General features: G+C 37.6%; 2 protein-coding genes across 4 annotated transcripts in view; one reads left to right on the top strand and one right to left on the bottom strand.

The window, feature by feature from the left end:
* Positions 1–13,341, top strand: part of ANKRD22 (ankyrin repeat domain 22) — a 29,781-nt gene that overhangs the window by 15,603 nt on the left and 837 nt on the right. The window contains exons 4-6 of one of the 2 annotated variants that reach the window (XR_006345493.1): positions 4,037–4,114; positions 6,842–6,940; positions 7,203–7,390. Coding sequence is in view for 1 of the 2 variants with exons in the window: in XM_043926681.1 (XP_043782616.1) it covers positions 4,037–4,114; positions 6,842–6,940; positions 7,203–7,280 (255 nt within the window). In the remaining variant the exon portion in view is untranslated. Of the gene's footprint in view, positions 1–4,036; positions 4,115–6,841; positions 6,941–7,202; positions 8,068–13,341 lie in introns of those variants that run through there. The other variant, XM_043926681.1, reaches the window with a different exon arrangement.
* LIPM (lipase family member M) overlaps positions 9,610–13,341 on the bottom strand; it is a 36,473-nt gene continuing 32,741 nt past the window's right edge. For both annotated transcript variants that reach the window (XM_043926680.1, XM_043926679.1), the window contains 2 exons: positions 12,787–12,858; positions 9,610–10,211 (listed from right to left, as the gene is read on the bottom strand). In XM_043926680.1, coding sequence (XP_043782615.1) covers positions 9,942–10,211; positions 12,787–12,858 — 342 coding nt within the window. In that variant the 3' untranslated portion in view covers positions 9,610–9,941. The remainder of the gene's footprint in view (positions 10,212–12,786; positions 12,859–13,341) is intronic.

Here is a 13,341-nt window from a genome sequence, read left to right as displayed (position 1 = left end):
GCCAGGTTAATCAATCAATGATTAAATAATCTATGCAATGCTTATTTGGAAAAATAAATTAATTTTGATTACAAATCTTCTGAAGGAAAAGCAAAAATTCTAAATATTAAAAAAAATCCTCTCCCTACTGTTTATTTTCTCTCTCTTTTTTTTTTTTTGTAAGGAGAGTGTAAGTCTGTACATATCTTTCTGAGTTTCTAACTTTTACAACAGATCCCAGGAGATTTGCACCAGAAGCTGACAAACATAGGGGATCTTTACAGAGAATTTGAAGCCCACCTTTCCCCTTGGTTGATTTATTCATGCTTGAAGGAATCTTTGGAGTGCAGTAACCTGCTTACATAAAGAAAGATGCAGTTGGTATATGAATACAGTCATATTATGAGTAGAAAATGAAGCTTGAGATTTTTTTCCCAAATAGAGTGACCGATTTGCACTGACTTATTCACTTTTTCCCATCTTCTTCTGGCAAGTTCCATGTCTGAGAGATGACTCAACATATATGCAATTTATTAAGTGACCAACTCCCTTCCCTTCTTGCTAATAGACTATGGGTGTCAGTTATAATAGTCAACATAAGCTCCAGAACAAACTCTGCCAGTAGGCAATGTGATTATCTCCTTGAGTAATTAAATGTTATAAATTTTGAAGAACTATAATTAAATATGGTAACATTGATTCTGATGCTTGGATTTATGAGAGAGGAAAAACTATAATTCACTGACAAACATATAATCTGTTTATGCTCTCAAAAAGTTCTTTAAAATGTATATTTAGTCCACAGCATTTGAGTATTTGTAGTTTTGTTGTGTGTGTGGGGGGCAGAATCTGCCATTCACTTCCAAGCCTTTTTAGAGATTATGAAGAAAAAGTCTCAACTATGATTGGTCAGACTGTTTTAGAATTTGGTGACACACAAACTTGCTCTTTAAAACAGTACAATTTTTTTTTCCATTTATTTTTATTAGTTGGAGGCTAATTACTTTACAATATTGTAGTGGCTTTTGCCATACATTGACATGAATCAGCCATGGATTTACATGTGTTACCCATCCCAATCCCCCCTCCCACCTCCCTCTCCATCCCATCCCTCTGGGTCTTCCCAGTGCACCAGCCCTGAGCACTTGTCTCAATGCATCCAACCTGGGCTGATGATCTGTTTCACCCTTGATAGTATACTTGTTTCAGTGCTATTCTCTCAGAACATCCCACCCTTGCCTTCTCCCACAGAGTCCAAAAGTCTGTTCTGTACATTTGTGTCTCTTTCTCTGTTTTGCATATAGGGTTATCATTACCATCTTTTTAAATTCCATATATATGTGTTAGTATACTCTATTGGTCTTTATCTTTCTGGTTTACTTCACTCTGTATAATGGGCTCCAGTTTCATCCATCTCATTAGAACTGATTCAAATGAATTCTTTTTAACGGCTGAGTAATATTCCATAGTGTATATGTACCACAGCTTCCTTATCCATCCGTCTGCTGATAGGCATTTAGGTTGCTTCCATGTCCTGGCTATTATAAACAGTGCTGCAATGAACATTGGGGTGCACGTGTCTCTTTCAGATCTGGTTTCCTCAGTGTGTATGCCCAGAAGTGGGATTGCTGGGTCATATGGCAGTTCTATTTCCAGTTTTTAAAGGAATCTCCACACTGTTCTCCATAGTGGCCGTACTAGTTTGCATTCCCACCAACAGTGTAAGAGGGTTCCCTTTTCTCCACACTCTCTCCAGCATTTATTGCTTGTAGACTTTTGGATAGCAGCCATCCTGACTGGCGTGTAATGGTACCTCATTGTGGTTTTGATTTGCATTTCTCTGATAATGAGTGATGTTGAGCATCTTTTCATGTGTTTGTTAGCCATCTGTATGTCTTCTTTGGAGAAATGTCTGTTTAGTTCTTTGGCCCATTTTTTGATTGGGTCATTTATTTTTCTGGAATTGAGCTGCAAGAGTTGCTTATATATTTTTGAGATTAATCCTTTGTCTGTTGCTTCATTTGGTATTATTTTCTCCCATTCTGAAGGCTGTCTTTTCACCTTGTGTATAGTTTCCTTTGTTGTGCAAAAGCTTTTAAGTTTAATCAGGTCCCATTTGTTTAGTTTTGCTTTTATTTCCAATATTCTGGGAGGTGGGTCATAGAGGATCCTGCTGTGATTTATGTTGGAGAGTGTTTTGCCTATGTTCTCCTCTAGGAGTTTTATAGTTTCTGGTCTTATATTTAGATCTTTAATCCGTTTTGAGTTTATTTTTGTGTATGGTGTTAGAAAGTGTTCTAGTTTCATTCTTTTACAAGTGGTTGACCAGTTTTCCCAGCACCACTTGTTAAAGAGGTTGTCTTTTTTCCATTGTGTATCCTTGCCTCCTTTGTCGAAGATAAGGTGTCCATAGGTAAGTGGATTTATCTCTGGGCTTTCTATTTTGTTCCATTGATCTATATTTCTGTCTTTGTGCCAGTACCATACTGTCTTGATGACTGTGGCTTTGTAGTAGAGCCTGAAGTCAGGCAGGTTGATTCCTCCAGTTCCATTCTTCTTTCTCAAGATTGCTTTGGCTATTCGAGGTTTTTTGTATTTCCATACAAATTGTGAAATTATTTGTTCTAGTTCTGTGAAAAATACTGTTGGTAGCTTTAGAGGGATTGCATTGAATCTATAGATTGCTTTGGGTAGTATAGTCATTTTCACAATATTGATTCTTCCAATCCATGAACACGGTACATTTTTCCATCTATTTGTGTCCTCTTTGATTTCTTTCATCAGTTAAAACAGTACAACGTTTAAAGTTGGAGCCTGGGCAAAAAAGATGAATTACAGTGAAAAAGTCAGCTCTGATTGCACATGTATTATATTAATTCATGGGGCCTGAAGTTGTAAATTTGTGATGCATAAAGAATAAATGACATGAGAGGAAATAATCTGGGAAGTGATCAGAAAGGATTGTGCTACATCAGAGGACAGGAGGAGAAAGGCAGATATTGAGGTGGGAGGGAACTGCAAAGAGAAGACAGCTGGATGGAGCTTCCTAAATGATAAAGGGGCTTAACTCCAGGACATGCCCATTTGAATAGGGACAGCCATTCTCCCTACACAGTGGAATGGTGTGGGATGCTCAAAGTGTCCTGTGATCAGAATCTCAGAAGACTAGGCAGGAAAAGTGGATTTCTGAGGAACCTAGTTAATTTCATTCATGTTTTCAACCATTCACCACATACTTATTATAAACCTTTTATGTGCCAGACAGTGTGCTGGTATTAGGAATACAATGATGCACCAAATAGGTTTGGTCCTTGTCCTCATGAGAGTTAGATGGTAGGGAAGAATGAGTCATTCAATCAAACAGTGAAAGAAACTTATGAAATTCTCATGAGGTAGTTGGTACACAGAGGTGGTCAATGGAGAGGGATGTTGCCTGGACAGATAGGTCAGAGAAAGCCTGCTGGAGGAAGAGGGGCATAGGGTAAGATATTTACCAGGCAAAGAAGAAAGAGAGGAGGCTTCTAGGCAGAAGAAACATTCAGTGCAACTCTTCTATGGCACAGGGGAGGCTGTGGGGATGAAAGACTAACAGAGGCCAATGTGGCTGGAGCAAGGTGAGCCAGGGGGTGTGGTTGAGATGGCTGAGGCCATAAGTGGAGAGCAGAATATAGGGATTGCCACAGGCTGACGATTTTGCTTTTGTCCCCAGAGCAATGGGATGTTATAGAAAGGTTTTGAGTGAGGAAAGGAAAGACAGGCCACTGGACTCCAACCTCAGTAGGATTTGGCAGGCCTGGGATGGCACCCTAGATTTTGTATTTCTAGGTCCCCAGATGCTGATGCTGCTACTCCAGAACCGCACTCTGACAACCATGACTTTCCCTAGTTGTTACTGGAGGGCAGGGGGAAGGTGGGGAGAATTTAAGAATGATGCATAGATGCAGGGGGGTGTTGGGATTAAAATAAAGCCCATTGATGGGAATATTCCAGATATAAGATGGAGACAACGTTTGTAAATAACCCTCTCTTGTTCTTCTTGTGCTTGCTGTTGTAACAGGTGTCAAAGACGAAGCAGAATGAGGCTCTTGTACGAATGCTGCTTAATGCTGGTGTCGAAGTTAATGCCATAGACTGTGTAAGCTTGCATTTGTAGTCACTTTGAAAGAACATTCAAAATGGTATTTATGGGTAGTATACTTGTTTCTAAAGAGTCAGACATGACTTAGCGACTAAACAACAACAATGCCTGTCATCTGTAAAGTTGCTTGTTTTTTATTTTGTGAAACACTTGAACATTTAGCTGCTCCTTCCTCCTTTCTTGCCTTTCTTCTTCCCTCCTTCCTTCTTTGCCTCCCTCCCTCCTGCCCTCCTCTCTCTTCTTCCTTTTTACTGTGTCAGGCAACCTTGAGATTGACACTGAACTCATGGGATTAATACTTTTATTGAATATAGTACATTTTTTAAGAGAACTGCTCCACCAGTAGCGGGAAGTTAATAAAAATGGAGGCTCTGATGACAAAATTCCATTCTCAGTAGTTAAGCTGCAATCCAAATGCCTGTGTGTAAACCTTACCAGTTTTTATGTATGCAAGTTGTGGGAAGTTTTAAACTTACCTGACTCTTGGGTTTCCTCATCTGTAAGATGGGGACATCACTAGTTCTTACAAGGCTCATCACATGATGCACAGAGCAGAGTGATGGCACACAGTAAGTGCTCAGTGAATCCTAACAGCTGTTGTAACCAAAACCCCAACCCACTGGTGAGAAGGTCCCCAACTGCAAACTAGGGAAAAATAAGGGCAAAGGTCAAAGAGAAATCCAAATGACAATAAAAACAGTGATAACAGAAGCAGTGTAAGCTACCTTCTTCCTGTTTAAATATAAGATTTTGTTTTCACCTTTTGCTCCATACCCTTGCACTCATCTTCTCTTGCATGATAATAAAGGGATCAGAAGTTTACTTGCATGAAATTTTTGCTTATCTTAGCAAAATGAAATTTTGATTCCCAGTTCCTTATTGAAAGGACAGGCAAGTTGAAATTTGATCCTAAGAAAACCAATATTCTTAGGTTTTCTTTATGATCCATGCTGTGTACATCCATGCTGTGTATTTTATGCTGTGTACATCTGTGTGTGTGCATGTTTATTACCATTTTTCTGTGATAGAGAAAATGTCTCCACCCCTGTTTACATTATTGTAATTTTAATTTTGGTTATATTGGTATTGTTTAAATGGAAGAAGCACACTCTGTCTGTGTGTGTGTGTGAGAGAGAGAGAAAGAGAGAGAGAGAGATACAGGAGAAGAATGCCCAAGAGAATACATTTATGAAATGAATGTTTTCCCTTTTATTTAAGTTAGAATTTTTGGATTAATTTGGATAGACAGTACATCATCAATTTTTTAGATAACTTTGAAATATATTAAGTAAGATTGTTTAAGAAACCTAAAAGATTTGTTGCAGGTATTGCTTGGTCTTCTTATTTAAACTCAAAAGGTGTATTTCTTTTTTTCAAATAGTTTTTGCTTTTAAGTATTGTCTAACCATTTGTGGTTCGAGACTGTATTGGATGACTTCTGATGTCTTATTTAATTCAAGATTCTGCTTATTTAGTGTTATTTGTACAACTAAAAATATGTAAAACACATGTAATGTGTTGAAAGATCTTTTCATCCAGAGCTTCTTAGTTTCTAACTTAGTAGTTGATGATTTTAAACTTGCTACACCAAGGATGTATATAAATGAGTCAACAGAGAATGTATGTATTTTTTAAAATGTGTTCATAATATAATTTCAAACTTAATTCCCCTTAAAAAAGGTTTAAACTTTGCCTATGACTGAAATTTCCCTAGGATATTTTTCTCATTATCTATGTCTCTCTCCATCTCTAGATAGAAAAATCACATTTTTGCATACACACAAGCACATACATGCAGACACACTCTTCCCCCACTATTTTTCAAAAACCATCTGAATATTAAGGTCCATTTCCCAAATCTAAGTAATGCAGTATAGTGCATTTTTAGGTAATTAGGTCCTATTTATTTCATATGGAAAAATTCAGATCCAGATCTTCATTTAACATGTTATCATTTAATAAAAAATAAGTGGTTGCAGCATTATTTCCTATGATCTTAGAAGAATTTCTGGGGAATAAGATCCAGAGTCAATTTTGTTAGTCTTGATAGTCATAATATTTCTTCACTTCTTGAATATTATTATTCAAAATCATAGTTATTTGGCTGCTTTTTAAAAGACAAAATTTTGGGCATGAATATCTCAGCTATAAATTTCCTTTGACTGTCAGTTGTGTTTTAAATTAGACCCCCCTAGTAGGTCTGCTATTGTATAATACATAAGATAAGCTACAACAAAGCAAGGATGGGCAATGACTATGTGGACCAACATTGATCTTGTAGGTGTGCTATAACATCTGAGCACCAGCAACCTTCTTCAGACTGGAGGGATTTTAATTATGAACCATAAAGGATGATATTTGTAAAAACTTGGGAACTCTTTAAGAGAAAAGATGGTAACATAATCAAGGTGGTGATTGCCCAGAATTGTAGAAAGAAACCTTGGGATAGTTCAGCATTAGCCTTTTATAAGCAGAATTTGTTTAGTCTGGAACAGAAAACAAGAGGGGAGATATGATGACTTACAGGATGTTGATGATATACACACTGAGGCACAACAGACTTTTTGAGCTTAAGAAATGTAATTGCATGTGGATGGTTTGCAGACTGTTGATTTGGCTTAATTGTACAAGACAAAATATGAAAAGTACTTGCTAAAGAAGTCACATGTACAGTGTGTAAGGGTTCCGATGGATCCGTTGCATTGTTGGTCTTTTGTGTTTCAGTATGGCTGCACTGCGTTACACTATGCCTGTGAAATGAAAAACCAGACTCTCATTCCTCTGCTCCTTGAAGCCCATGCAAACCCCATGATAAAGAATAAGGTAAGGATCTGGGGACCACGGTCTGAGGTCCTTCTATCAGCATCACCTTCTAACATTGGCCTTGTGTTGACGTAAATAAATTGCCCCTGAAGTTGTTAATAGCAAATTATTAAGGAATCAAGTTATCCTATTAAAGTTAGAACCCAGTGACATTCAAAGCCCTTGCCAAGCCTATGAGTCAGTCACACTAAACTGTTTACTAGATCCTTTGCAATGACATTTGACCTTCTTGGTGATAATTATAGTTTCTTTTTCTTCTCAGCATGGTGAGACTTCCCTGGATATTGCACAGAGATTAAAATTTTCCCAGATTGAATTAATGCTAAGGAAAGCATCATAATCTTTGCAATCTCATATGAAGAAGTAGCAAAAGGCCTGGATTGTGTCTCAATCTTGGACTGTGGGTCTGCAGACCACTCAACCTGGAGACCCCCATGGTACCGGGATAAGGTTGGTTGCCATGGGTAATATTTTCGAAGAGCTTTGTATTTCTAATGTTTTTTGCTCAGTGGAGTTCACTATGGTCACAATCCTTCTGGGGGAGACACTAAAGATGTTGGACTCTCCACATCAGTCAAAACAAGGTGATGTTTCAAAGTCAATCTCTTCTGCAGGAAAGGATCAGTGTTCTTCTCTCTTTTCAGTTGCGCTGCTCTTATAAAGAGGCTGTCCCATCCATATCCTGCCCCAAGAGACAAACTGTTCCTCTGAGGCTCCTTTGAGTAATAAGACCAAGAATCAAGCATATATATTCGTACAGAATGGTATATGTATGTGTGTAGGTTTAGAGATTTATATGTAAATATTCAAACTTCAACAAAATCATGTATCAGTTATCAACAACAAATGCTTCAAAATTGGCAAATGCTTCAAGTCAGAGCTTTTTTTTCCCTTACAAAGAGCCAGTGTACCAGCACATCTCTAGATGTTTTGCTATCAGCTTACAAATTAGAGCCATCTTGATTTCAAACATGATTATGTGACTATCAAGTTGTTTGTTCAAAAATATTTTTATGATTCTCTTGTGAATGCAGGACAGTTATTAACCTTGTTAGTGTATTTTTTATTGATAAAATAAAAATATTGTAAATTATTTGAAAAAAAGAATTCTTGACAACAAAGAACTATGTGATGAGGTGGTATCTGGATTAAACTTCTAGAGGAGAGATAGTGAACATTGAAATATCTGTCTCAAGTTCTTTGTCAGTGAGAGAACAGAAATGAGCACATTTAAAAATGACTGAATTTTGCAAAGCAAGACTGCATCATGAATATTTTTAGCCATGGACTACACAGTGTGTAGCAACAAATGCAGTCTAAGAATGAAAGATTTACCATCTCCAAACAGAACAAAGGTCTAATAAAAAAATAAAATCCAGGAAAATTTACTGAACTCTGCACAGTACCTTAAGCACATACTTTTTGAGGGAAGTAGTTGTGTGTAGATATAGATTCTGAAGACCTTAAATGTCTCTTACTACATTATCTAAGATCCATTCACATTGAACTTAGTTATAAGGTGACTCTAAAGATTAAGAAAAAAAAAAAAAAGTGAAACTTCCAACAAATTGCCAGAATGCCTTCAATTTGGTGTCAGAGTTCTGCAAAATCACCATACCATGTAATTCATAACTGTTGTCTTTGAAACTGTGTGAAAATTGAACAATTTTCTAAAGAAATAAATCCAGGTTTATAAACGAGTTACTTTGCCAACAAAGGTCCGTCTAGCCAAGGCTATGGTTTTTCCTGTAGTCATGTATGGATGTGAGAGTTGGCTTATAAAGAAAGCTGAGCGCCAAAGAATTGATGGTTTTGAACTGTGGTGTTGGAGAAGACTCTTGAGAGTCCCTTGAACTGCACGGAGATCCCACCAGTTCATCCTAAAGGAAATCAGTCCTAAATATTCATTGGAAGGACTGATGCTGAAGCTGAAACTCCAATACTTTGGGCACCTAATGTGAAGAACTGACTCATTAGAAAAGACCCTGATGCTGGGAAAGATTGAGGGCAAGAGGAGAAGGGGACGACAGAGGATGAGATGGTTGGATGGCATCATTGACTCAATGGACATGAATTTGAGTAAACTCCAGGAACTGGCAATGGACAGGGAGGCCTGGTGTGCTACAGTCCATGTGGTCGCAAAGAGTTGGACACGACTGGAGCGACTGAGCTTAATTGAACTGGGTATGATTGCCTAATAACAGTACCTCTGTTAAGATCAAAGCATAATGTTGTATTATGTTCATGATATTTTAAAACTTTCTTCCTGGTGTTTAATTTTTGAAGGCAGAAACCTTGGCTGGACATTTGTAGCCAGTAGGTCTCCTAGCAACAATCTGTAAATTATCAAAGAAGCTTGAGCTAGAACGTAGGTACTGAAATACACACGCATGCTTTATTGGAAAAACTCATAAATATCCTAGAAGATAATCTTCTTTGACTCTCAGCTATGAAACTTGGCCTTTTCATCTATACTGTACATTGATTTTTCTTTTTTGGTTAAAGCAACTTGGCTTCCTGGGGTAGTGTTATTATGTCTCTGTAGCAATAAGGTAAAAACATCTAGCTTATTTTTTCAAATTCAGCAACCATCTGGAGCTTCAAGACCTCTGACCCCAATTCATCATTTTACTTTATTGCTCCAAAAATATGGCTCATAGACAACAATAAATGTTTTAAGGAAGTTTATTTGAATGACGTAAAGAATGACTAGATAATTTCTAGCTGTCAGCTAAAACCTACCTTTTAAGATGGAAGAATACACAATAGTACATGAAAACTGTGTTCACCCAATGAGTAGTTCAATTAATTGAAAAAATTAAATGTCAGTTTTAGCCTCAAATGCAAAAAGTCTGAAGGAATGAATACAATCTTAACCCTAATCTCGGCCCTCCCTTTTCCTAATATGGTGGGTTTCCAGTGCTGAAAATCTTTGATATCTTTCACTCATGGCCCCATCATTCATGAGGTTTTTTCCTAAGACTAGTCAGTATCAGATGCTTCACAAGCCTACATTGATAGTTCCCCGGGAAAGGCTGGTATCTTCCTGTTTCATCAGATGTATGATTTCATTGTACATACGGTGAGGCGCATCCAGACCCCAGATGAAATCCACGTGGGCCCATTCAGGAATGTTCTTATGGTAGATGAGGGTGGTCACCTCAGAGAGCAGTGTTCTCACATCATCCGGATTTGAAAGCCAGTCCTGACCCCCAGTCCACATCGCTGTAGGGACTGTCATATCTCTAACTTTGTACCTTATAGGAGTTGGCTAGAGAAAAGAAATAGTTTTTAACTGTATAACATTTGGACTTCCAAACTCATCATTTACTTTTCTGATAAACACAGTCAATGTGCTCTGTGTTGTGATGAAAGGGGCATGGGCACTGGACCCATACAAAACTGCATTTAGAGTTTCTACTCCAGCCCCTGCTTAACCTCATTTAACCTCGGTTTCTTCATCTGCAAAATGTGGATGATGCCTGAAATAACTTACCAAGTTAAATGGGAAAACATCTCAATTGCCTAGCACCATTGGCATTGCATGTTCAATTCTTTCCCTTTCTATTAGTAAATATTTGATATATAAATTGCCTTTAAAAGATAATACTCCTGTCTTTTTCAAAGATAATTTCACATTTCATGAGGTCAGATTGAAGAGATTCTACAGAGAAAGGCAAGAGGATGGAACCTACTGAGAAGGACTTGGGTGTTCACAGGGGTTTTCTGTCCTCTGTCTCCAGAAACATGGGGAAGCCAATGGCACTGAAACTTAGGGAGTTTGAACCTAGAAGTGGTAAGAATTAGATCCCTGCTCTAGTCACCCATCACCCAGAGAAAGGATATCTAGGATTCCTAGTTCTTGAGATCTTCTCTTATTCAAACAGAAATACCAGATCAGTTTGGTTGGCTGAGAGCCCTTGATGTTAATAAACACCAAGAACTTTCAACAGAAATGTCCAGGCCCACTTCTCACTCAGGAAATCCACCCTGGATCCAGGACTCCAATCCTGGGAGTCTTCATTTCTCTTTGTGGCTTTTAAGGATTTGAAGGTATAGCATCTGATACTGTGAGTTATAATAAGACATATGTGTATGGTCTTCATTCACGTTTGTGGTCAGATCCACTTTTATACAGTAACTAGATGTGAAAGGTTGGAATAGTCTATGGAACCTATAATATGTTTTTCTCATCTAACAGGTGAAACGATTGAACTGAATATCAGGACTGGCTCTAAGGCTATGTGCTTCTATGATATCTTTTTGTCATAATACCTTTTGGTATGTGTGTTTTTCTTTCCATGACATTTTCTGTCACCTATTTTGCATGCTTCACTTTCTAACTCATGACCTTAAATATTGATTAATTAAATCTATCTTGGAACTGGTATGCTTTCTCTAAAGATATACTTTAGGAAACAAGGAAGATCTGAAAATATATAGCTGAAACTCGTGATTGAGAGTTTGCTCTTCGGGGGCATTGCAACGGTCTCTCCAGTTTCCTAGACTTTTACATTTAGACTGTTGTAGAAAAGTGGACGCTAAGCATGATGTGAGACTCTCAAAGATTCACCTATGTGTGTATTCTGCTCCCTCCAGCTTTATGTTTGTGTGGTCAATATCTGTTTACATTCATATACAAGCTAACCAATAAACTTCAGAGAAGATTTTATGCTCAGAAAAGTTTGATGCCCATGACTTTTACTTTAAATTTTAGTCCATAGCATCGATTACACACACATTTTCTTGGGTAATATTTTTTCATATTTTTCACTTGCAGATTACAGATTCATCAAAAGTGTAACCAGGCAGAACTCTTAAAAGTTACCTCATCCAATAATTTTTATTTTAAAGAGAAACAGATTGAGGCCTGAAGAATCAAAGCCGTCTAGCCACCATTACACAACTTTGTAGGGCAGAGGCACAACTAATGCAGTAATTCTCACTTGTTATTAATACTCTTTTTACTGTACCATGAACCAGCCTCACTCCTGCCATCTTCATTTTTTTTTTCTGTTGTCATTGTTGTTTTTAAATCTTGAAAGATCCTTCTAGCAGCCACCAGACCACACCCTTCCCTTCACTGTCTACCCAGTCTTGCTCCTAAGAGGCCCAGTGTCTTGTTCACAGAGGCAGCATCATCAGAAAAGTTCTCCTACTGCATTATAACAGTTTGTTTTAACCTCTGAAAGTCTCTTGTCAAAGCTTTGAACTTTCTCATTCTTAAATGAAGTTGAACCAGAACTAATTACTTTTTACTTGAATTCATTTTTTAAGAATTTATTTTATGCCATGCACATAATTGACTGACAATGTTGTGTTAATTTCTGCTGTACCACAAAATGATTCAGATGTATATTCTTTTTCATTTTCTTTTCCATTATATTCACAGGATATTGAATAGAGTTCTCTGTGCTATACAGTAGGACACTGTTGTTTATCTATCCTATATATAATAGTTTGCATTTGCTAATCCCAAACTTCGAGTCAATGCCTCTCCTAACCCCTCTGCCCTGGCAACCACAAGTCTGTTGTTCTCTTTGTCTGTAAGTCTGCTTCGTAGATAAGTTCATTTGTGTCATATTTTAGATGCCACATATAAGGGATAATACCATATGGTATTTTCCTTTCTTTTTCTGACATACTTCACTTAGTATGATAATCTCTGGGTCCATCCATATTGTTGCAAATGGCATTATTTCATTCTTTTTTATGGCTGAGTGGTATTCTATTCTACTTGATTTCTTGTACTTTATTCCCATTTCTAGAATAAACTGCCAGTATAACTTTTCTCTCATGCACTTCAAAAGGATATATTTTCAGCAGTTGATATTTGATTTTCTTACCTGATTGCCTTTTTCCAGATTTTTGGTCTCACTGCCCCAGTCAAATGCCCGGAGTTCCCCAGAATTCATAGCCTAAAAGGAAATGAAAATTTAGATGGCATTCAAATGTGTTAAGGGATAAAGGTGGGAGGAGGGGTGAAAACATGCTGCCAAGTCTGCAGTTATGAGGGAAGCAGAGAACAAAGCCTGAAGCTACTTTCCATTCAACTTCAGGATAGTCTTTAGGAGAGTGTAAAGACAAGAATAAGGTCCTTCAGGAAGATAAATGTGCTATAGAAATACTTGACCACCATATTATACAACCCCAGAAAGTGTATCCCCATCGTAGTCCATGTAGGCGGATATCCTGCACAAACCTACAGTAGGAGAGTAGCCCCTACAGTTGTGCAATGTAGTGATTCTGGAAGAAGATGACCAACATTTAATCCAGTTTAGAATTCTTCTTTGATTTTGATGATAAAATGCCTCCCCCTACTCTCCTCTCTCTCTATCTCTTTCTCTCTTGCTCTTACACACATCTACTAAAATATAACAATGACCTTTGAAGAACAATTT

Source organism: Cervus elaphus, chromosome 15 (assembly GCF_910594005.1).
Source record: "Cervus elaphus chromosome 15, mCerEla1.1, whole genome shotgun sequence".
In the NCBI taxonomy this organism is placed as follows: domain Eukaryota; kingdom Metazoa; phylum Chordata; class Mammalia; order Artiodactyla; family Cervidae; genus Cervus; species Cervus elaphus.
This window is presented reverse-complemented; position numbering and strand designations above follow the sequence as displayed.